Source organism: Phascolarctos cinereus, unplaced genomic scaffold, assembly GCF_003287225.1.
Source record: "Phascolarctos cinereus isolate Bilbo 61053 unplaced genomic scaffold, phaCin_HiC Scaffold_2;HRSCAF=192, whole genome shotgun sequence".
Taxonomy (NCBI): domain Eukaryota; kingdom Metazoa; phylum Chordata; class Mammalia; order Diprotodontia; family Phascolarctidae; genus Phascolarctos; species Phascolarctos cinereus.
The window spans coordinates 317865545-317890871 of NW_027555625.1; the positions used below are offsets into that span (position 1 = coordinate 317865545).

Sequence of the window (25327 nt, forward strand, 5' to 3'; positions counted from 1 at the left end):
TGGGGAGGAAGGGGGAGAAAAATTTTCAACTCAGAAGCATATGGAAGTGATTGTTGATAAATCAATAAATTAATAAAATTGGAAGAAAAAAATTTTTTAAAAGTCACTGAAAAAAAGAATTCCTTAAAATTTGAATTAAGCAGGTGGAAGATAATGACTCCATGAGACATCAAGAAACAATAAAACAAAGTCAAATGAGTGAAAAAATAGAAGAAAATGTTATATATCTTATTAGAAAAACAACTGACCTGGAAAATAGATTGAGGAGAAATAACTTCAGAATTATTAGATTACCTGAAAGCCATGGTAAAAAAAAAAAGCCTAGTCATCATATCTCAAGAAATTATCAAGGAAAACTGCTCCATTATCTTAAATCCAGATGGTAAAATAGAAGTGGAAAGAATCTACTGGTCACTTCCAAATGATAACTCCTAGGAATATTATAGCCAAATTCCAGAGTTTCCAAGTCAAAGAGAAAATGTTGCAAGCAGCTGGAAAGAAACCATTCAAATATTGTGGAGCCACAGTCAGGATCACACAAGGTTTAGTAGCTTCCATGTTAAAGGAGCAGAGGGTTTGAAATATGATATTCCAGAAAGCAAAAGAGCTAGGATTACAACCAAGAATAAATAACCTACCCAGAAAAACTGAGTACCGTATAATCCTTTGGAGTGGAAAATGGATATTTAATGAAACAGAGCATTTTTTTTGTTAAGAATTCATTGTTGCTTTTATTTGGGCCCTGGCTCATACCTTACAATGTTTTCTCAAATGGTAGGAGAAAACAAATTTAAGCATAATCACAGTTATTCCATACTTGTCACGGCCAGTTAACAAGTCAGTTAAGAATTAAATTCTGTGTTTGGACTGTCTGTTCATTCCTACCATAACACATCCACTTTATAAAATGTGATGCAGAAAAAAACAGTTTGATGGAACAGTTTCTGCAAACTGGCTGTCTTAGTATTTTACTCACATCAACCTAATGCACTAATTAAATGAGCAAATCTCTAGTCTTCAAAGTAATGATGGTTCTCTAAATAGCCAGTATTAAAATCTGTATCATAAACAGTAATTATATATATCAAACATATAGTAGTGTCCTTCAGAGTCATGCTACATGTTCTGAAATCTGATAAAACCTACTTTAGGACACTGGAAATCAAATCCTGATGCTTCCTAACAATTTGGTACTAAAACTTCACATTTTGAAGAAGAAAAGTGTCACTGAAGGAGCGGCTGTGTTCCCCAAACAAAGAGTTCAGTAACCTAGAGCAGGATGCCCTGGGGGGGAATGCTGCTTGAGGGTCCCTGGCATTGCCCTGGGGAAGATTGTACAGTAAACAGTAACAAGTGGGAGCTCTGGAAGAACACTAAAAGGGACATCATTTCAGGACTTGGTCAACTCCTCCCCAACTCCAGAACCGTTCCACAGAAGAGCCCTAAGTGCTTGGAATAGCTCTGGAGGCCCAAGGGCATCTTTAAAGGGCTCCAGAAGAAATGCAATTTTCAAAAACAAGAAGCCTGTAAATGCACCAAACACACTAGAAGTCATTCAAGAGCTTCTCTTTAGGGGGGAAAAAAGGAGGAAACAATCCTTTAAGGAAAGATGAAAAACGAAAATAAATTCACACATAGCAGGAAAAAACCCCAACACCCAAAATCCCAAATGCCATCATTATTCTCTTATCTAGGCCTGAGACCCTGTCTATCAGAAGTAAGGAAAAGTCAACATGCCGACAACACACTAGTTGTCAGTACTTCAGGGCTCACCCTGCTCAGTCTCCAGCATTTACTTGTGCAGCCAGCCTCCTGCAACGTGCCAATCAACACCGGGAGGCTTGGAGAGAAAATGGCCCCAAAGCTTGTTTGAAATACATTTTTTTATTGCCACAAACTACTTCTTTTGTGTTTCTTTTTCTTGTTTTTGTTATAACTATAAATTGTGAGCTTACGAGAGCTTGTCTTTGTCTTGAAAAACCAAGGTTTGGTAGGATACTTGCTAACTTGCTTTCTTTTTTAAAAGAGTGATGGTCGTTGTCCTAAAGCAGTCAACAATTCTATGGGGATGCTGCAGCTCTAACTCAGGTGGGATTGAAAAGGAGGCAACAAACAGGGCTATGGAAAAAAATCACTTGCTGGTGGCATCTACATTGAAAAGAAGACTTTTCAAATTTCTAGACAACGGTAAACTCTCTAAGGAAACTCTGAGGGTCAGGGAATGAGGTCATGAAAATGCCTTCCAAGAATTTGAATAAAATACTGAATCCCAAGAGGATCTGGAACGTGGACATGTAAAAAGAAGGTCGAGGACTGGGGCATGCTTAGAATGGTCTCAAGTTCAAATACACTAACGTGACAGGGATAGCACTTCACAGGGATAGCACTTCACAGGGCACACGCACGTCCAGGGCTCTCCTCTCCCTCAGTAGGTGCTAGCAGATGGGGAACTCAGTCGTTTTCCAATATAGATGCCTAGTCCCAAAGCCAAAACATGAGAGATGAACAGCTATGGAATGAACACTTTAAGAAATTCTGCAGAGAAAATACCCTCCTTTCTTCATACTTAAAGAAACGGAACATTTAGGGTGCCAGAAGTGGAATTCCTTGGGGGGGATGTTCTCAGGCTGACTGGACCAGTCCGATACCCAGTCCACACTTTTCTGCAAAGCTTCCACTTCCTTTTCTCCTTCTGCAGCTTCTTTTTCAGAGTGAGAGCTATGGTCCCTGCTGGTGTACATGTCCACATCAAACATTATCTGACCATCTTCTTGTGGGGAAGGGCTGTCACAGTGAGAACTGCCTCTGTAGCTGCTCTGGCCTGACTCATGCTGGGCGTCCAGGAGGATCTTCTCCTTGTCTCCATTTCCATTCCCATCATTGCAGTTGCCGTTCATTTGGAGCTCCACCTAGGAACTGTTGAAGCCCGCAGGTGGGGCCAGCGACTGCTTGCCCTCCTTGTTGTGGGGCAGCTGCGGTGGCTGCTCTACTAGCAGAGATGACATGGTCAGGAGGCTCGAGCGGCGGCGGGCGGTCTCCAGCCGAAACAGAGCATTTTCAAGCATTCTTGATGAAAAGACTAGAGCTGAATAGAAAATTTAGCATTCAAATACAAGATTCTAGAGAATCATAAAAAGGTAAACATGAAAGAGTAATCATAAGGGATTCAACAAAATTAAACTATTTACATTCTTATAGGGAAAGATGACACATGTAACTCCTAAGAACCTTATCATTATTAGGGCAATTGGAAGGAATCTACATAGACAGAGGGCATGAGTGTGAGTTGATTATGTTGGAATGATCCCCCCCCAAAAAAATTAAAGGGATAAGAAAGAGGGATGCACTGGGAGAAAGGAGAAGGGAGAGGTAGAATGGGTACACTTTTCCCCCATAAAAGAGGCACACAAGGACTAGCTTTTATACTAGAGGGGAAAATGGGGGGTTGGGGGTGAAGGCAATGCTTGAACCTCCCTCTCATGGGAATTGGTTCAGAGGGAAGAATATATATACACACTTAGTTCAGTATAGAAATATATATTACCTGATAGGGAAATAGGGTAACAAATGAACATTATGGGGTTGGGAAATGATAAAAGAGAGGATGGATTAAGGGAGGTAGGTAGTGGTCAGAAGCAAAACCTATTTTTGAGGAGGACTAGATAAAAAGAAAAGGAGAAAAGGAAAAACAGAAGAAAATGGGATGGAGGGAAATACATAGTTATCATAACTGTGAATGGGAAGTGGATAGCAGAATGGATTAAAAACCAGAATCCAATAATATGTTGTTTATAAGAGACACACTTGAAACAGAAACACACACACAGAGTTAAAATAAAGGGCTGGAGTAGAATCTAATATGCTTTAACTGAAGTGAAAAAGGGCTAAGGTAGCAATCATGATCTCAGACAAAGCAAAAGCAAAAATAGGCCTAATTAAAACAGATAATCAGAGAAACTACATTTTGCTAAATAGTACATATGGAGTAATATAAAAAATTTTTACAGCAAGTTTCTCTGATAGTAGCCTTATCTCTCAAATATGTAGAAAACTTAGTCAAATTTATAAAAATATGAGCCATTCCCCAATTGATAAATGATCAAAAGACATGAAAACAGGCAGTTTTCAGAAGAAGAAATCAAAGCTGTCTATAGTCATGATGAAAAAAATGCTCTAAAAAGGACATATTATATACAAAAATATTTATAGCAGCTTTCTTTGTGGTGGCAAAGAATTGAAAATGGAGAAGATGACCATCATTTAGGAAATGGCTGAACAAGTTGTGGCATATGATTGTGGTACAGTATTATTGTGCTATAAAAAATGACAAAGTATGGTTTCAGAAAAAACACGATGGCAAGACCTATATGAATTGATGCAAGGTGAAGTAAGAAGAACCAGGAGATCATTGTGCACCATTACACAGCAATATTGTAATGATCAACTGTGAAAGACTTGGCTACTCTAATTAATACAGTGATCCAAGACAATTTCAGAGGACTCATGATGAAAAATGTTGCCTACCTCCAGAGAGAGTACTGATGAACTCTTGAGTGCAAATTGAAGTATAATTTTCTCACTTTATTTTTTTTTTGCGATATGGTTAATATGGAAATATATTTTGCATGATTTCATATGCATAATTGACATCATATTGCTGCATGCCCTCTCAGTGGGTGGGAGAGGGATGGGAGAGAGGGAAAGAATTTGGAAGTCAAAATTTATAAAGAAAAGAATGCTAAAAATAAATGAATTATGAATTGCCAAAAAGAAAAAGTTCTTCTTATCTAGAGGATTTTTTTTGGGGGGGGGGCTAGGCAATGGGGTTAAGTGACTTGCCCAGGGTCATACAGCTAGTATGTGTTATGTGTCTGAGGCTGGATTTGAACTCAGGTCCTCGTGAATCTAGGACGGATGCTCTATCCACTGCTCCACCTAGCTGCCCAAAAATTCTTTTTAGATAGTGATATAACCTTACCTCATGAACCTGGTCTGAGAGGAGACATTTTGAATATGTAAAATATACTAAATTAGGAGGGCTAGATATGGGTAGGGGCTGTGCAAATGTTGTGAGCCAGTAAAAAAATTCGTGAACTCAAAGATTTTTGATACCATCCTCAAAGATTTAAAGCCCTTGTTTTTGGGACTTTAAATAGCGGGTTGGAGTCTTACTAATGGTCAGTTGGTTAGTAAAATTCAATTTGTGATTGTGATGAATATTCTTTTTTTAAAAAAAAGCATTTAAGCACAATATATAATACATTGTATACTAGAGTAGGTACAAAGATAAATAAGAAACAGTTTCTACCCTGCAGGAACTTGTTGTTTCTTAGGGGGAAGTATGACATATATACAAATATAATTTGAATTAGAATATAAAGAATGCATAAGAAAACAGTAGAGTAATATGAGATTGAATGAAGGATAAATAATATTCAGCTCTAAGATGTCCATGTGTACTATGAGCTCCATTTCACTGTAGGGAAATGGAGCATTGTCTCTTTCCTCTTTAGGTTCTGAATCTTACTGAACTGTATTGATATATGGGAAGTAGCATTGTATTCTATAGAATAATATACCACAACAACTAAATTATGTCTTGATCCATTTATGATTCTGTGCTGTATATTCTACAATCTAAGGCAAACAGCATGGATGTACAAACAAACTAAGAATATGCCACCAGCATAGCAAGCCAGTGATGAAGCCAGTTAGGCTATTCTTGTATCCTGCTTATACTGTTCAGTCCCTTCCTCTCTCTCTCGGCAGATTCCCAACCTCGTTCCCCATCTCTGATCTTCAGCCTGCCTACTGGGACATTCCTTGTTCTGACAAACATGCTCAAAGTCTACCCCCATCCTTAAAAGACATTCACATCTCTTCGGGCTATCATCCTGTATCTCTTCTCCTTTTTTTTCCCAGCCAAACGCTTTTAAAAACTGTCACACAGGTGATTTCTCCCTTGAGAGAATATAAATGTCTTTAGAGCAGGGATTATTTTTTTTTGTCTTTGTATCCCCAGTGCCTAGCACATAATTAGAAATTAATATATGCTTGTTGATTGATAAATTCTTTTTTAATGCAGATGACACCCAGCTTCTATATACCCAACCTCAGTCTCTTTTCTGACTTTAGTCCCATATCACCAACTGCTGATTTCCAACTTGAACTCAACATTTCCAAAACAAAATTCATTGTCTTTCCCCCCAATCCATCCCTTCTTTTTTGTTAAATTAACATCATCTATTTCTTCTCCCTCCCAGATAGAAAAAGAAAAACAAAACTCTGTAATAAATATGCACAGTAAAGTAAAACAAATTTCTGAATTAGTCATGCCTCAAAATTTAGGTCTCATTCTACATATTGAATGCATCAAGAAGTAGGTAGTATGCTTCGTCATTTATCCTTTGGAGTTTATGGTTGATCATTGCAATAATTAGAGTTGCTTTAACTTGCATTTCACCAATTATTAATGATTTAGAGCATTTATTCATATGAATAAATTGGCTAGTGATAGCTTGGATTTCTTCCTTTGAAAACTGCCTATTCATATCCTTTGTTTATGAGGGGAATTGCTCTTATTCTCAAAAATTTGAATCAATTCCTTATATATCTTGGAAATGAGACATTTATCAGAGTAACTTGCTACCAAGATTTTTCCTAGTCAGCTGTTTCCCTTCTAATTTTAGCTTCATTGGTATCGTTTATGCACGATCTTTTAAATATCATACTGTATAATTGAACTTACACATTTTATTTTCTATAATCTTCTCTAGTCTTTGTTTTGTCATGAACTCCTCTTTTATCCAAAGGGAAAATCCTTCCTTGTTCCTCTAATTTGTTTAATGTGACATTTTATATCTACATCACAAATCCATTTGGAGCAAATCTTGGCATGTGGCATAAGGTTTGGTCTAAAGGTAGTTTCTGTCATACTTATTTTCAGCTTCCTCAGAAGTTTTTGTGAAATAATAAATCATTTTCCCAGTAACAGAGGTCTCTTAAAACACACCCTTCTCCCTAACTTTCCTTTCTACATTGAGGTCACCAGAATTTTTCAGTCCCCCCAGGTTTGCAACTTTGGAGTCATTCTTCCTCTACCTAGCCTCTCCTCCCCACCCTTCACCCACGTATCCAGTGAGTTGCCAGATCTTGACAATTCTACCCTACATTATTTCTCAAATTCAGTCCCCTTCTCTCCACTCATGTGATCACCACCAGTTCAGGTCCTTATTACCTGATATGTGGACTATTGTAATAGTTTCCTAATTGGTCATCCCCCACTTGAAATCTCTCCAGTTTCTAGTGTGTTCTCTATACAACGAACAGAGTGATATTCCTCAAGCACAGATCTGACCATTTTGTCCCCCTGCTCAAAAAGCTCCAGTGGCTCCCTATTGTATCCAAGTTTAAATATAATAAACACCTTTCAAAGTATTGAAAGGATTTCACAGTCTGTCTCTAACTTTCCCTTCCAGGCTCATCTTTTTGTACTCCATAGTTTATCCAAACTGGCCTACTTCCTGCTCCTTTTACATTCCATTCCCTCTCATGTCTCCATGCTTTTTTATACAGGTTGTCCTTCATGCATGGAGTGCTTTTCCTCCTCATTTCTGTCTCTTAGAAACTCTGTGTTCCTTCAGAAGCTCAGTTCAAGCGTTGCCTTCTTCATGAGGCCTTTCCCAATTCTCCCCAGCAATTAGTGCCCCGGTGCTAAAATTGTTTTGCATACATGTTATATTTATTTTTACATGTGTGTCATTTCCTCTCCGCAGAACATAAGCTTCTTGAGGGCAGAGACTTTCATTTTTGTTTTTCTCCAGTTCCTGGCACATGGAGTACTTAATTGTTTGTTTATCGATTGATAGGCTAAAGAAAGTCTTTCATTCCATTCATCATGTATCTGGTTAGTATCTTTTAAGTGACTGAAACTAAACTTTGGGACATAAATGCCTGAGTTTAATCTTAACTTTCTAACTTACTGTTTTTGTGCCCTCCTCCGAAATCTGTTTTTCAATGAGACAACATGCATTGTTTTTTTTTTAAAGTTTGATTGATGCCTTTTATTTTTATATCATAGAAACATCTGACTATATCCTTGTCTACCCCCCAAAAATTCAGCCTTCTCTCATAATAAAGAAATAACAGTTAAGGAAAATCAACTAAACATTGACTGAAGCTGAAAGTGCTGTGTTCTCTTGTCTTTTCTAGCTCATTCAGTGAATCCAGGTCTCGGGACAAATATTTATTGAGTTCTTTCCACATCCAAAGCACTGTCTAGGTGCTATGGAGAATAAACAAAAGTAAAAAATATGGTCCCTGCCATATGAGCACTTATACTAGAGTTGATGATATCACATAAGCATACAAAGTTAATTATACAAGGAACTATATACAGAGAATGTGCATAAGGAGACTATGAGGATAAAAAATTCACCAGCTTAGGGGTCGTAGTAACAGTGTTTTTCATAAGGAGTAGTAGTCATGACCAAAAAGATTTCTTCTCTGAAAACTGTTTTATGTTATTTTTTAAATTCATCATGTTGACTGATTAAAAAAAACAGATTTTGTTGCTTTCCTTTTTTTAAGTTTAATTCAGTTTTTTAGTAAAATGAAGAAGTGGATAGACATGTCAAACCTGCCACAGGAATTTCGTGAGCGCATAGAAAGGCTGGAGAGAAACTTTGAGGTGTCAACTGTGATTTTCAAAAAATTTGAGCCAATTTTTTTGGACATATTTAGAAATCCATACGAGGAGCCACCAAAATTGCCACGGAGTAGAAAGCAGAGGTAAGACCCTTATTAAATGAGATAATATATATGCAGCACATTACAAACATTAAAGTATAATATTTTATTAACTATTTTGTTATTACTTTAACTTTTAAAAAAGTTTTATTTTTGTGTTTAGTTTTTATGCCGTTATGTGTTTTTCCTTATCTGCCTGCTCATCCCCGTTGAATCCTTTTTGTGACGCAGGAAAACATTTAAGCAAGGCCTGTGGATTCAGCAGCCATAGCTAATATACTGAATTTCATATGCATAGTCTGCTCCTCTGTATTGAGAAACTGTTTTTATGTTTCTATATGTTTCTTTAACAATTTTCCCAGACCAGGAATGTACAACATACTGCCTATGGGCCACAAGTGGCCTGCCAAAGTGGTCCATGGGTGGTATGTTGCAGCCTGTTTCACATTCTCAACATTTTTCACAGGCTGCCTGAAATCCTTTGGTGGGCTGTATATTGTGCAGGCCTCTCCTAGGCTGAGATTGTTCATTTCAGCTCATTAGAGTTGGACTACTTTTTAGTTTTTATTGTTTACATTACTGTAATAATTGTGTATTTTGTTCTCTTGGTTCTGTTTTCTTCATTCAGTATCATGTCACATGTCTTCTCGTGTTTCTCTGAATTGTTCATATTCATCATTTCATAAAACTCAATAATATGTTATGATCATGTACCGTGATTTGTTTAACTATTCTTCTACCAATAAGCACCCATTTTGTTTCCAGTTTTTCCTACCACAAAGAATGCTGTTATGGATTTAGTATTACATATAAGGACCTTTCTTTTTGTCACTGACCACTTTATTGTAGTATATGCCCAACAGTTAGATCAGTGGGTCAAAGCATACAAACAGTTTAGTGATTTTTTCCATCCATAATTCAAAATTTATTTCCAAAATGATTTAATCAATTGTTATTTGTGTCAGAAATTACCTGCAAAGAAGTTAAATATATTCATTCATACATTTCTTGTGACTGAAATTTCAGGGTAGCATTTCTCTCTATTTTTCTTTTTTTTTTCTGTTTTTGAGCCAATCAGGGGTTAAGTGACTTGCCCAGGATCACACAGCTAGGATTTGAACTCAGGTCCCCCTGACTTCAGGGCCAGTGCTCTATCCATTGTGCCTCCTAGCTGTCTCTTCTCTGTATTTTTCAAAGGGAGTAGGGAGAGTTTGTTTATATCTTAGTTTAAGAAATCCTATGGTACTTGCTATTTGGAAATGTTATTAAATTTGAATCTATTACATAGATCACAAATAACTAGCCCTGTGTTTTAGAGAAGTGCAAGGTAAGGTGAATGGAATTTATGTGTCACTTGATTGTAATATTTTTCTCATTTTATTTACTGCTAAACTTTAAAAACTTTGGTGTGGTTTTTATTCTAGAAGGTTAGTGAGAGTAATGAAATTTAATGTAACTCTTTTTTTATCTTTCTAGACGAGTTCCTTGTACTGTTAAAGATCTCTTTAACTTCTGTTGGACGCTCTTTGTCTATACCAAAGGTAACTTGGTGTTTTCGTAATTGATATTTATGTTTCATGAATTTGTTCATATTTGACATGATAGGTTTGTGGTCTTTGTATTCTTTGTAAAGGTAACTTTCGTATGATTGGAGATGATTTAGTAAACTCTTATCATTTACTTCTGTGCTGCTTGGATCTAACTTTCACAAATGCCATTATGTGCCCAAATAGAAGAGATTTGCTGAATTTGTCATTCAAAGGTAAGACCTTATTTATTTGTAAAAGTAAATTATTTCTAACCATTTAAAAATGCATTTTAAAAAATAACCATGTTTTCTCTCCCTCTCTCTTTTTCTTTTCCTCCTTCTATTTCTTTCCCCCTATGCCACCTTAGGTTTACCACCTGATTTCCATACTTCTGACTATAGAGCCTCTGAAGAACCGCCATGTATCATTGCTGCACTCTGTGAGCTGCATGATGGACTTCTAGTAGAAGCAAAAGGGATAAAGGAGCATTACTTTAAGCCATACATTTCAAAACTATTTGATAGAAAGGTACAGTGCCTGTTATCAGATAAATAAAATTTCAAGTGGTTATCAAACAAATAGAAAAGTCATTTTCAGTAAATTCCATTTCCACCGTTAAACCTTTTCAAGTTGGTGATGGTCCCAGTTCTCTCACTTAACTAGCTTGGGGACCCTCAGCAAGTTGCTTCAAATTCTTTACCTCAAATTTTCATCTGTAAAATGAGAAGGTTAGGCTAGATGATCTCTAAGATTTCCTTCCAGCTTTAGTATTCTATGGTAAAGACCTGTCTCTTGCTCAGACTTCTGTGCATAGTAGTTTTCTTTCCTTGAATATCCGCACTATGGATTACACATGCATACTTAAAAATGACTAACGACATACCCCTGGAAATTCTTGCTGTTTTTTCCACATTAACTATTATTTTTAACAAGAAACAGCATAGTACAAGGGATATAGAGACTGCTTTGGAATCAGGAAGCCCTGGGTTTATGTTCTGTTTTGGACCCATATTAGCTCTGTGACCATAGACAGATCTCTCAATTTCTCAGTGTTCCAAGCAACTCTCTAACATTATAAATTATAGATGAGTTGCTAAGCTACAGTAGTGGAAGAAGTTTCTACAACAGGAACCCTCTACATGAATGAAATTACAGTTCAGGACCCTACTCCCATTTTCACCCCCATTCCCCTACCAGAAAATATATTTTATAAAGAAACTACTTAGTATTTTGACTGGTGTTACAGTAAATATAAAGAAATTGATTGGGAGAGTATTATTTTTATTATAATTAGACTGACTCTACCATGAACAATAAATATCCTTTCAGTTTTTTAGGTTTATTTCATTTATTATTATTTTATAGTTGTCCTGGAAATGAAGGTCTTGCTCTCCCAGACTTTGGAACATAATACAAAGCAGTTATCAAAAGTATTTGGTACTGGGCAAAAAATAGAGAAGCCACATATCCAGCCAAATATGGATCAAAAATTATTGTTTTATAAGCCTATAAAAACTAAAACTATAAAAAAGATTTATTATTAAATGCATGTACTTGGGAAAATTGGATAATAATTTGTCAGAAATGGATTTGGACCCATATCTCACAATATGTAACTTAGTAAATTCTTCCTGGATGAAGACTTAAACATAGAATAGAACCTTAAAGAAAGAAAGAAAATGGAATAATGTAGTTTATTTTAATTGTGGGGAGATTATTTTTTCTTATTAAATAATTAAATAGAATTAAATAAATTAATTAATTAAACAATTAAATGGAATTATTAGCGACTCAATCAATAGTGATTTATTAAGCACTTACTGTTTGCCAGTACAAAGGAAAAAGCAACAATAGTTCTTGCCCAGCTTACAAATATAAGACAACATATACAAGATAGGTGCTGGATGGAAGGTAACCTTATGATATTTGGCAACTGATTGGATATATGAGGTGACGCAGTTGAGGAGAATATTAGGATGTCTATCTGGGTGACAGGAAGAATGGTGGTACCTTTGACAATGGTAGGGAAATTCAGAAAGAGGGGAGAGTGTTGGGAGAAAGGTAATGAATTCTGTTTCGGATACAGTGAGTTTAAGATGCCTGTATTTCATCCACTTTGAAACATCCAAAAGACAGTTGATGATATGATGAGACTGGAGTGCAGGAAAGAAATTAGACTGCTTTACATAGATTTGGCTATCATCTTTGTAAAGATACTGAACCCATGGGAGTTGTTGAGATCACTGAGCTGGCCTAAAGTGAACAAAAGAAGAGGACCCAGGGCAGGGCCTTGGGGAACACCCATGATTAGTGAATATGACCTGGATGGAGATCATACAAAAGATACTGACAAGGAGCATCAGTCAGACAATTTGGAGTAGAACTAAGAGAGCAGAGTCATGAAAAACTTGAGAGGAAAGTACCCAATGGAAGAAGGTGATCAGCAATATCAGATGCTACAGAGAGGTCAAGGTGGATGATGAGATGAGGCTACTCATAGATTTTGGCAGTTAAGAGGTAGAATGGAAGAATAGGCCATGGGAGTTGAATGGATTGAGAAACTGAGAAGTTAGAGTGTTTGAGGGAACATCGATATAAAAGTTGAAATCCCCTAGAATGAGGGCAGAGGTTGGGGTAATGAGGAGGACTCTGAGCCAGGGATTGAACTCACTGAGAAAGAAGAGAGAATGCCCTGGAAACCTGTAGATGATGGCTACCAGAATCTAAACTGGATGGTAAATTTAACTTGCATGAAGCTCAAAAGAGGTTGCTGAGCGTTAGTGTCATCTAGAAGGAGCCAACATCTCAGATAGTGGCATAAGATAGAAGAAATAAGATAGGAAGTAATTTAAGATGCAAGGGAATGTGTTAATCATGGAGTGGAGTTCTGGAGGGCACAGTGGAAGGGACTAGGAGAGCTGCAGTGGGAAATTGATGAAGTAGAGATGAGGTGGGTAAAAATGAGTGAACACAGCTAAGTTTGGGGAGGATTAGATGTGCTTGATAACATTTAAAATAATTTGTTTATATCTGATTAAAAAAAGAAAATAACACTTTGGGCAAGTATTTGTGGCAGGTATGATAGGAACAGCATCTAAAACATATAAGAAACTGCTAAAAATTCACAGAGATAAATTCTTGTATATATTGGATAAATTGTCCAAAAATATGAATAAATAATTTTCAAAGGGGGAAGTAAAAATTGTTAATAATTATATCATAATGTGCTGCACTGGAAACCTAGGGGTAGAAAGACAGAACTAAAGCAGTCCTTGCCCTCAGGGACCTTAAGTTTAACTGAGGGCTAAAACATACCTGCAGATGAGTACAGTGCAAAGAAAAACCAAAGGGGCAGCTAGGTGGCACAGTGGATAGAGCACCGGCCCTGGATTCAGGAGGACCTGAGTTCAAATCCAGCCTCAGACACATAACACTTATTAGCTGTGTGACCCTGAGCAAGTCACTTAACCCCATTGCCTAACCACCCCCCCCAAAAAAAAGTCTGAGTAGGAGGAGAATATTGACAAGCAGGCTAGGAGGGTCTGAGAAACTTCACAAAGGAGAGGACACTTGAGTTGTGCCTTGGAGGAAGACAGGGATTCTGAGAGTAGGAAATGAGGAGGCAGTGTATTTCAGACATGGAAGACAGTTTATACGATTATACTGAGGTAGGAAGTGTAGTGTTGAGTTCAAGAAACATTTATTAGCTGCAGTGTAGCATTTGTAAAGTATAAAATAAGGATAGACGGGGAGGTGGGAGCAGATTGTGGAGAACTTTAGATAATGGTCAGGCTAAAGTTTGTGATTTATCTTATGGGCCATGGAGAGTCTTAGAAAGTGTTTGATCATGAGGTTAGGCTGGGCCTTAGGAATATTGAGAGGTAGAAACTCAGCTGCTCAGTTAGGTATGGTGGGTGGGGGCAGGGTGAGGGAAATTTCCAGATGATTCTGACATGTCATAGCAGTATATATTAAAAAACTGCTTAGTCAACAATGTTAAGAGTAGTGCATAAGATGGCTTAGGGAAGCCACAAGAAGTTTCAGATAGAGTTTATGGTAACAGGGTGTTACATAATTCAGTTTTTATCCTGAAGAATATTAATCAAGACTTAAAAATTTTCCTTCCCTGAAAATCATTCCTTATATCTTTTGATCCATAATGTAGACTAATTAAGAAAATATGAAATCTTTCTCTCTGACAAATATCTAATTTTTATGGGATTGTCCAAGCATTATTTGTTTATAGAGGGCAGGAACTAGATGCATACTGGGCTCTACTTATGGCAACAAGGGCAGTGTTTAGAAACCTATCAGTCTTAGTAGTTGAAGACTTCTTCTTGTCCCTTTACTAGACTTAAATTCTTTTTTGAAACTGTTGCTTTCTTCTTTTTTTGCTAAAGCTTACTTCCACAGCCTAAGTAATAAGACCGTATCACTATTTGGCTAATTTTGTTCCCCAGTACTTCAACTAGAGAAAGAGACCAGGCTTGTGATTTCATGAGTGTAGGAATCTTCAATGGAAGGGAAATCCCTTTACTGATTCAGGTGGGCACCTTCTGTATCACTTTATAGTCTTAGAGTTGATTGGAGCACTGAGAGGGTAAGGGACTTGCCCTTAGTCACACACCCAGTTGTGTGACCATTCAAAGTGAGATCTAAACTCAGGTCTTCCTGGCTTTGAGGCCAGCTCTCTCCTACGGCCACGCTACCCCAATTAATCCCTGACATTTCTCCATGTCTGACTCAGAGCCAAGCTAAGCAAGCAAACCTGGGGCCGGCATTGATGCGTCTCTGGGTTAGAGGTGAGACTCCAGTGTGTCCTGAGTTACCTAATACTTCAATATTTCATTTACATGATAAATAATCATTGGTCTGCAGAAAATATTCTGTATTTCTGTAGTTTGTTTCTTTGCATTCTATTAGATCAAGATGATGTACTGTTTCTTCTGCCCACCTAAAAACCATAATTTATTTCTCTTTCCCCACCAAAATTGTATTTGATGGCTATTCAATTTTACCACAAAAAGTATATTTAGACATGCACATGCAATGGCAACTTATCAACAACTTTATCTCCCTTTCTGATCCTTAAGATTCTCTCTGATAATATATCTATACATACTTGCACATATACTATCATCTTTCCATGGATATGGTATTTTTTATTTGACTCACAAAACACATTTTAAAACACAGTCACAGTTCTGATTTTTCCTTGTTGTATTACTCCATTTTGTACTTTTTCTTATTTCCACATATTCTTAGTATTTGTTACATTGCATGGAGGGTCACCTTCATGTTGGTGTGCCATGTTCTCCCTAATCCCAATCCCATCCACTATTCCTTGACAATTGAACATTTAGACTACTTCCAGTTTTTCCACTATTACAAATAATACAGCTTTAAACAAATTGTTTTTTCTTTTAAAGATACTTCTTTCAGGAGATAGTCCCAATATTAGGATCACTGGGTCACACATTGTCGCCAGGTTTGTAATTCTTGCTGGGCATTGCCAATTTGCTCTTCAGAAAGATTGCATCCATTTGTAAAACCAGCAACACAGCATATGTCTTTTTCCTCATCACCCCACCATTGAGTTTTTGTAATTTTTATTAGTTTTCCCAAAATTAGTGAATATGATGTAGCATAATATAATTGTTCAGAAGGAACTTTGTAGAATATCTAGTCCAGTCCTTACCTGGAGAAAACACGCTCTTGATAGCATCCCCAGTTGTGACTATCAAGCCTGAGGCTTTAAGACCTTCAGCACTGGAAAACTCACTACTTCCTAGGATAGTCCATTCCACTCCTAGGCAGCTCTATTTGTTGAGAAATTTTTCCTTATATCAGATTTAAATCTGCCTTGATACAGCTTCAATCTATTTTTTCTGGTGCCTTCAGGACCACAAAGAACAATCTTCCTAACCTGTTGTCCTTCAAATGTTTGAATAGTGATCATATGTATCTTTAGCTAATTGTTGGTGACTTTATATGGCTTTCAAATAATCACTATATTGGATTTCTGTCTTGTGAATTGTCTGTACATATTTGGCCACTTGCTCATTAGGAACTTGGTATTGTCCTTATAAATGCAGTGACATATTCAAGATGAAAATGTTTCTAAATGTTGCCCTTCTTAGTTTTATGCTATGTATATTTTATCTGTATATATTGAAACCTGCTAACTTTATTTCAAGTAATCTATTACCAAGAATTTGTCTTTCACATTTAGAATAAATATGTTTATTTATTTCTCAGCTTATTTCACATTTTTGTTAAGTTTGTACAGCTAGGTTATACCAAGTTTCTAAATATATCTTTTTCTCTGCAGATTTTAAAAGGAGAATGCCTCTTGGATATTTCCAGTTTTGCAGATAATAGGTATGTATTATTTATATCAGAAGAACACCAAAGAATTTGAATTTTCCCTTCATTTAGAGGCAAGAGATGAATAGTTATTAAACTTGCCCTTAAGTATTGGCCTAATGGCTTCAATTTGGATGCAGAAAGGTATTTTATCATTCCCAAGTGTGGTGTACAGCAAAATAGTAACTTGATTTGTCAAAAAAGTACACAGTTTGAAGCAGTCATTATGCCTAGCTGATACCTTTTTGTTCTCCTTAAGTAGGTTTATCTTCCTTGATGTTTTATAAGGTAGTCTATATTTTCTGTACTGTGGTATTTCAAAGGAATGAGGATTTCCTAGTGGATGGTAAAGGTACTAAAGAAATATGGGAGTTCCCAATATTAGTAAATACAGATAAAGTCAATAAAACTTTAAACAGGACAGCAAAAGTTTTTTGGACTTTTTGATTCTATCTTTGAGTCAGGACAAATTCATTTTTTAAGTAAACGTCTATCCATCAACTTAAAATACTGTTTCTTTTCAGCAAAGCAGTAAATAAGGAATACGAAGAATACGTTCTTACAGTTGGTGATTTTGACGAAAGGGTTTTCTTGGGAGCAGATGCAGAAGAGGAAATTGGAAGTCCTCAGAAATTTATAGGTGACACCCCTGCAGGAAAATTGATTACAAGAGTCCAAGTGGAATGTAACCTTCAGCAGCATTTTGCAAAGGTACGGAACCTGTTCAAGTTTCAGTGTAATCCTATGTCATTTTGCATCTAGAATACAAGTATCTTTTTGTAATAAAATCTTGAATTTCCAATATTAGCCTATATTCTTATGAACCTATTAGCCAAAGGGATTTTTAAAAGAGAACTGTTTAGGCTTTCTGCTTTATTTTTTGGGTGTATACATCAACACTGCCTTAAAGGCTCATTTTTGACAAGGTATGTCTCCTACCTTAAAATTATTTAAAATTCCTTGTAAGATGTAATAACAGAGAAGGCCTTGTTCAACCCTCTGATCATAAATATCAGGCATAAAACTGAGAGGTCTGTGTTCACCAAAGGAGGAGATTCCTTAAGGATGCTGAGGTCACTGGGTTGCTTCTCTTTGCCAATGCCATTGTGCTGAGTATATCTTGCCCTGGAATATTGCAGAGCATCCTGGAAAACATCAATAACCACAAAAGAATTTGACCTAACAATCCACCCATGAAAGACCAAGTGGATGAAGCAATTGTTGTCTAGATTATGAAATGCAGTTAGATGGGCAACCTATAGAGCTCTTCCATCAGTATCTATCTATCTTATATAGGCACAGATAGTACAAATAGACAAGGAATTGGGCCTAGAATTAAATAGAAGAAGAGTGACCTACATTGCCTTTGAGAAATTACAAAATTCTTTTAATGTCCCCATCTTCTCCTGGGACAAAAAAGCACATTTTTAAAATGCCAGCATTGTTGTATGCTGTAAGCCATGGAATGTGGGTAGCTTTGAGAGTGTAGGGAAAGGTGCGTGATGAGTGTGAGTAGATTGCAGCACATAACACATAAAGAGAAATGGAGAAGAATTAGCATAAAGGACAACATCAGAGAAATATACACTTAAAGAAGAAAGATGGGCCGATCATGAGATGAGAGAAGGGATAATTAAGGGCAGCGTGTGCTCCACAAGTATCTTTGGGATGCCAGTAGGACATGAGGAAGGGCCTTCAGCACACTGGGCAAACTATTTATAGCAAACATATGGAAGGAGATGGACGGGAGTCACCCAGGACAGGCAGGCATGGAGAACTCTTAACCTGTGTCGTTGAAAGGAAAATTCATGTTGACACAATTACGTATCCTTTGGATTATGCTTGCTGTTTACTATTTCTAGCTATATTTTCCTCATCTCTTGATGCTCAGTTGGGTTAGATACTTACTTTTCCAGGCCCTGGCCCAGGAGATTCAAAGATAAAAGTGAGTCAGTTGCTGCCCTCAAGGATCTTGCATTTTATTGGAGGAAACACCACATGCACAGATAAATAAATACAAAGTAATTTCAAGGGGTAGCACTAACACTGTTGGAGTCAAAGAAGCCTCTTGTAGGAGGTACCATTTGAGCTAAGGCTTTGAAGGGAGCTAGGAGTTCTCAGAGGCATAGGTGAGAAAGGAAGCATGCTGGGCATGAGGGACAAATAGCCTGTGTGAAATCACAGAGAAGTCAAGTATGGTGGGGCATACCTGTAATCCTAGCTACCAAGAGGCTGAGGCTGGGGCATCATTTGAGCTTGGGAGTTCTGAACTACGGTGGGCTAAGCTGTTTGGGTTTCCAAACTAAATTTGGCATTAATTTGTTGAAACTCTTAGAGCTGGTAGCCACCAGCCCCTTGCCTAAAGAAGGGCAAGCTGGCCCAGATTAGAAATAGTCATATTAGGTCAAAGTTCCAGTGGTGATCATAATGGGTTTATGCATGTGAATATCTTCTGCACTTATAGAGTTGGTAAGTTATGGAGATATAGTCTTTTAAGTAAATGACTAGATAAATAGATAAAGTCACACAGACAGGAAATAGAATGTTATGTTTAAGGGACATCAGTTAGGGATGTTTACGTAGTTGATGCACATGGTTAGTGCATGAGGGGGGAATAATGTGTAATTAGCCTAGAAAGGTAAGTTCAAGCCAGATGGTAGTAGCCTTTAAATGTCAAACAGAAGAGTTCCATTTATTCTGAAAGCCCTTGATGTTTGTTTAGCTGGAGAATGACATAGTCAGACCTGCACTTTAGGAATATCACTTTGGTACCAGAGTGGAAGATGGCTCAGAGTAGGGAAAGGGTAGATATAAGGAAACACTGAGCAGACTCTTGCAATGGTCCAGGTGAGAGGTGAGGCCTAAACTGGGATGGTGACCATGTAAATGGAGAGAAGGACACGGAGTGAGACATTCTTATTAGTTAGCTTCCTTTTGCCTGTTATATTCCTGAACTCTGACCTCCTGCCTGTGACACAGACCTTATTCTTCTCCCTCAGCTTGTGAAACTCCACTCTTGGTTTATCGCAGCCATAGCTAAAATGCTCTCATGCCTTCACCTGCTTCCTAGAGGTGTTTGTTCAGTGCACAGGGCCTCGTTTGGTAGCTAGGAAAGCTGGGAATTTTCTAGGTTTTAATGTCGTGTAACCTGAAGGGACTCATTTAATCTCATTTTGCCTCATTTGTAAATTGAAGCAACTTGTATACAAAAGAGCATTGGATTTGGAGGCAGAGAGCCTGGGCTCAAAGTCCCCCCTCTGTTACTTTAGGCCTCAGTGACCTCAGACAACTCACTTCACCTCTCTGAGCCACAGTCTTTCTACCTGTAAAATGAGGAGGTTGATTTGCTTATTTGTAGGATCCTTCCAACTCTAAATTATATGATACTATGAGATTAAATATTGGTCTTAACCATTTTATGGGATTTTTGTAAGGATTAAATGAAATAACATAAAATGCTTTGAAAAACAAAAAGTAATATTCAATTATAAGGTGTAGAAATGCCCAACTTTTGCAGGTAGATAGCAGGATAGGAAAAATTGTTCTGCTGTATAAGGAAGCATGACTTCAGTGAAGGATGTGCATATGTTTTTGTGTTATAAACACTTTAAGGAAGGAAGCATAATTTCTGAATCTTAAAGATTTCTCTCCCTCCTGACAGGAAAGATCATTTGCCCCTTCTACTCCACTGACTGGACGTCGGTATCTCCAAGAAAAGGAAGCTGCTACTACTCCTGTAGCTTCAGCAACCCAAAGTGTGAGCCGATTACAGAACATTGTGGCCGGACTGAAAAATGCACCAAGCGAGCAACTTGTGAATATTTTTGAGTAAGCATATAAGTACTAACTCCTGAGTTTTTCTTTTAAATAAGTCTCATGTGCTTCTCATAGCCCTTGGGACATAGTTTTGTTATGTGAAGTAGGTTTTTTCCTGTCTAGGAAGTGTAATTGTATCAGTTAAGCCATGTTGTACAAGTTTCTAACTTAGAAAAATTATGTAATGCCTGTGTGTGGGCTTGCACTGTGAATCAATCAACAAGCAATTATTAAGTACATACTATGTGCCAGGTAAGCACTGAGGACACAAGGAAAGGCAAAAACATCACTGCCCTCAAGGAGCTTCCATTCTAATAGGGCAGACAACATGCCAATAACTAAGCACATATAAGGTACATACAGAGTAGGTGGAAGGTCATCTCAGAGAGGAAGGTGCTAGCAAGTGGAGTGTGTATGTGGAGAGGACCAGAAAAGACTTCCTGCCAGAGGTATAATTGGAGCTGGATCTTGAGGGAAGCCAGGGTAACTAAAATAGAGTATTCCAGGCACGGGGAATAGTCAATACAATCAGTAGCTGTCCTACACTTCCCTGCAAGTGTCCATGCCCTTTAGGGTACTTGAAGAGTAATAAGGCATAAGAAGACTGGAAATGTAGGAAAGAGTAAGGTTGCGAAGAGCTTTAAATGCCCAACAGAGGACTTTATATTTGAATCTGGAGGCAATAAACAACTACTGGAGCTCATTGAGGCAGGGAGACAACTAGGAAGCTCTTGGAATTGTTCAGGGAAGAGGTGATCAGGGCCTGAACTAAGTTAGTGACCATGTGAATGAAGAGGAGATGTATAGAGAGATGACATGAAGGTTGAAGTGACAACTTGGCAATGTTGTCAGTTTGGCAATGGATTGGATTTATGGGAATGACAGTAGTTGAAGAATGTCACTGAAGTTAAAAGTCCTGGTGACTGGGAGGATGGTGGTACTCTTGGCAATAATAAGTAAGTTTAGAAATGTGGAGTTTCTAAAGAAAGTTCTCTAAAGAGAAAAGTTTAGAAACATGGAGAGTTTTAGATGAAAGATGAGTTCTCTTTTGAGCATTCTGAGTTTGAGATGCCCATGTCCAAAAGACGGTTGATGATATGATATGACTAGAGCTAGAGCTCAGGAAAGAAATTAGGCCTGGCTTTATAGATTTGGGAATCATCTGCACAGAGATGATACTGAACCTGAGTTGTCAAGATCACCAAGTGAGATAATATAAGTTGAAAAAAAAAATGGGCCCAAGGCAGAGCCTTGGTGAACACCTATAATTAGTTAGTATGACCTAGATGAAGATCCCACAAAAGAGACCGACAGGGAGCATCAGTCACACAGTTTGAAGGAGAACCAAATGAGAGCAGAGTCACAAAAACCAAGAGAGGAAAGTATCCAAGAGAAGAAGGTAATCAGCAGTCCCAGATGCTGCAAAGAGGTCAAGGTGGATGATGAGATGGGGACATTCTTTGGATCTGGCAAGTAAGAAATCATTGGAGAGAATAGTTTCAGTTGAATGAAGAAGTCAGAAGCCAAATTGTGAAGGGTTTAGAAAATGGGAGGAAAGAAAATGTTGATTCTCTTGATAATTGCAAACATTCTACAAACTGTTATACATCATTTTCTTTTTAAAGTAGGCCATAATTTAGGTTAATAGTTTGAAACTTCTGAAGAAAATAGTTTTATAATTACACACCTTCTAAATCAGTATAGAAAGGTGAAGTGGAAGTTTTGCCCCTTTTCCTCCAAAGAGGAGATTGTTTATTTTTTTTAAAAAATCACTTGAAAAGGCAGCTGGATGGCACAGTGGATAGAGCACCGGCCATGGAGTCAGGAGGACCTGAGTTCAAATCCAGTGTCAGACCAGACACTTGACACTTACTAGCTGTGTGACCCTGGGCAAGTCACTTAACCCCAATTGCCTCGGGCCCCCCCCCCCAATCACTTGAACAGGAAATATATTTCATAAAGATTTCTAAAGGATATAATTTACTCTAAAGGGTATGCTTACGTTCACAGGGGTTTTATAGGGGGAAAAAACCTTTACAAACTATTAAGTACTATACAAATGTGAATTGTTGTAATTATTATATAGAATATATTTCAGAATATGTATCTTCATATAAATATCATAATACTAAAAACTGAAAGTAATTAACAGTGGAATAACTAGGGAAATCACATACTTATCACCATTTGTTAGTGCTCTTGTACCTCTAGTTAGCAGGTTAAAGTCATTGGTGAAAACAGAAGCAAGTAAGTAGAAGCTATCTTAAGTTGGAAGGACTAAATCAAGCTTGATTCAGGTTTCAGAGAATACACCTAGGATTTATATTTACTGTCAGACTCCTACCTTTCTATGAAACAGAAAGATAAAAGCTACCAAAAGGAAGTGGTTTTAATGAATAGAAATGCATGTTTTAGGTATAGTGGTCATTCAGGTACAGAATGACCACTAGTCTAGTTTCGTTTATGTGTCTGCTTCTCTTCTGCTCAGAGCAAGTTATTCAGTTGGTCACAACTTCATGTGAAATTTTCTGTTGTGTTAAGACAAATTTTAGAACATGCTGCAGCTTGTTAAGAAAATGCAAAAAAAAAAAAAGCAAAAATGCCCTAGAACTCCAGAGGAAGAATGTGACATTCCTTTATAGCTCCAAAAGTACCCTGAAATCCTTCAGAGAAAGACCTGAAGCTTTTTTGGTCAGACCACATATGGAATATTGTGTGCTGGTGTGAGCACCTCATTTTAGGGCTAAGCTGAAGAGCATCCAGGCAAGGCAACCAGGATGGACCTTAAGATTCAACCAGTATGAAAACTGGTTGAAAGAATGGAATATATAACCTAAAGAGTAGAAGACTTAGTGAGGATAGGATAGCCATCTTCAAGTATTTGGAGAGCTTTCCCATGGCAGAGGGATTTGACTTGTTTTAGGTGGCCCCAGAGGCTACAACCAGAAGCAATGGATAGAAGTTGTAGAGGTAGATTTAGGTTTGGTTTAAGAAAATATTCTTCCAAATAGTTAGAGGTATGTAAAAAAGTAAGATGGGCTGCCTCGGAAGTGGGTACCCCCTAAACAAAGGCATGGTAAACACTCATTGGGGTTGTTGAAGAGGGAATGAGTTATACCCGATGACCTCTGAGGTTCTTTTTCAACTCCATGAGTCTTTGTGTGATATCTGAGTATCCGTATTAACACTGCCTAATAGGATCATAGATAATAGAAATATAGATTTAGAGCTGCAAAGGATATCAAGTCCAATTCCCTCATTTTACAGATGTTAAGCAATTTGACCAGGATCACACTGCTAATACATATCTGAGGTAAAGCCAGTGCTTTACACCATATTGCCTCATCAGCCTTCTGGCATAACTCTAGTATAATGTGTGTGTGTCCATAGTATGGCTATATACTATATCAGCTCTGCTTATGTATTATGTCAGTTCCAAAACTGAATCCCAAGAACTGCATGGTGACTTGATTTAAAGATTTTATACCTTCTTTTCTTTAATAATGTGTTTTATTTTACATAGCTAAGTTTACAGCACATTACAGAACTTAAGCCACCAAATGATGTAACATCATTTCTTTCAGTATTAGGTTACTCATATTACATTTTACAGGTCTTGTGTACGCAATCCTATGGAAAACATCATGAACATAGTGAAAAGCATAGGAGAAGCTTTTTGTCAACACTATACTCAGTCAACAGATGAGCAGCCAGGATCTCACATAGGTAAGAAATGCGAAGTCATTTAATGCAGCACTGCACATGACTACAGCTTGTCCTCACTAAAAGAATGGACATTATAACCAACTTCCTCTCCTGGATGCTTATTAACTATTGATTTTTATTAGCATATACCCTTTTGTTTCTATTGTAGATTTTGCTGTAAACCGATTAAAATTGGCAGAGATCTTATACTATAAAATATTAGAGACCGTAATGGTTCAGGAAACACGACGGCATCATGGAATGGACATGTCTGTAAGTAGATTAATATTTTATTCAGTAAGCACAAATCTGTTCTCTTTGATTGCTTGGAATTCTTGAAATGGTTAGGTATTCTCTTTTGTACTCTAACAAATAGTGTAAGTAAGGAGAGCAGGGTCAAGCCAACAAGAAAAGAGCCATAATTTGTGATGTAGAAGAAAATGTTGAGGACTTTGTGGATTGAGAGAACCATAAAGGAGAAGGTTCCTTTATCCTTTAATTCAAAAATATTTTTTAAAGAAGGCAACGATTTAATATTACCTAGTTGAGCATGCCATTAGTCATGTATATGTCACCCTACTTTTATGATAGCTTTATATGATCAGATTCATTCTGATACCAGTGACACTTTCCAAAAAGGAAGTTCTAAGGTTCTTCTTATCACTCCTGTTCCCATGTGTCTCACACCAGCTATAGCAAAGTGTGGTAACTGGTGTTCATCATCATGATGAACATTTGTATTAAAGGGCTTTCCTTTTTCTGAATTTTGATGTTTCATTGACATTTGAGGTGCCTTCATGAAATTAAATTAGATATTAATTTGGTAACTTTTAGCCTCTTCATGAACTTTCATATTCATTGTTATAGCATTTCAATGTAATTTAGATACATTCTTTGTTTTATTTCTATAACCTTAATATAATTAATTTCTATAATTTCTTAATTTCTATAACCTTAATCTCAAAAAATGAAGGCATTAAGGTGAACTAAACTACCTTTTGTTTTTTTAAAGGTTCTTTTGGAGCAGGATATATTTCATCGTTCTTTGATGGCGTGCTGTTTAGAAATTGTGCTGTTTGCATATAGCTCACCTCGTAGTTTTCCCTGGATCATTGAAGTTCTTGATCTAAGTCCGTTTTACTTTTATAAGGTGAGATGAAAAT

At 37.2% G+C, this 25327-nt stretch overlaps 1 protein-coding gene and 1 pseudogene across 3 annotated transcripts in view; one reads left to right on the plus strand and one right to left on the minus strand.

Moving 5' to 3' along the window:
• RBL1 (RB transcriptional corepressor like 1) overlaps nt 1-25327 on the plus strand; it is a 73088-nt gene that overhangs the window by 15025 nt on the left and 32736 nt on the right. For 2 of the 3 annotated variants that reach the window (XM_020990799.2, XM_078150227.1), the window contains exons 3-12: nt 8590-8790; nt 10225-10289; nt 10382-10510; nt 10645-10805; nt 16609-16658; nt 17168-17354; nt 20305-20471; nt 24073-24185; nt 24334-24437; nt 25177-25314. In XM_020990799.2, coding sequence (XP_020846458.1) covers nt 8590-8790; nt 10225-10289; nt 10382-10510; nt 10645-10805; nt 16609-16658; nt 17168-17354; nt 20305-20471; nt 24073-24185; nt 24334-24437; nt 25177-25314 — 1315 coding nt within the window. The remainder of the gene's footprint in view (nt 1-8589; nt 8791-10224; nt 10290-10381; nt 10511-10644; nt 10806-16608; nt 16659-17167; nt 17355-20304; nt 20472-24072; nt 24186-24333; nt 24438-25176; nt 25315-25327) is intronic. The other variant, XM_020990801.2, reaches the window with a different exon arrangement.
• On the minus strand, nt 2347-3005 carry LOC110211463 (BCL2/adenovirus E1B 19 kDa protein-interacting protein 3-like pseudogene; annotated as a pseudogene).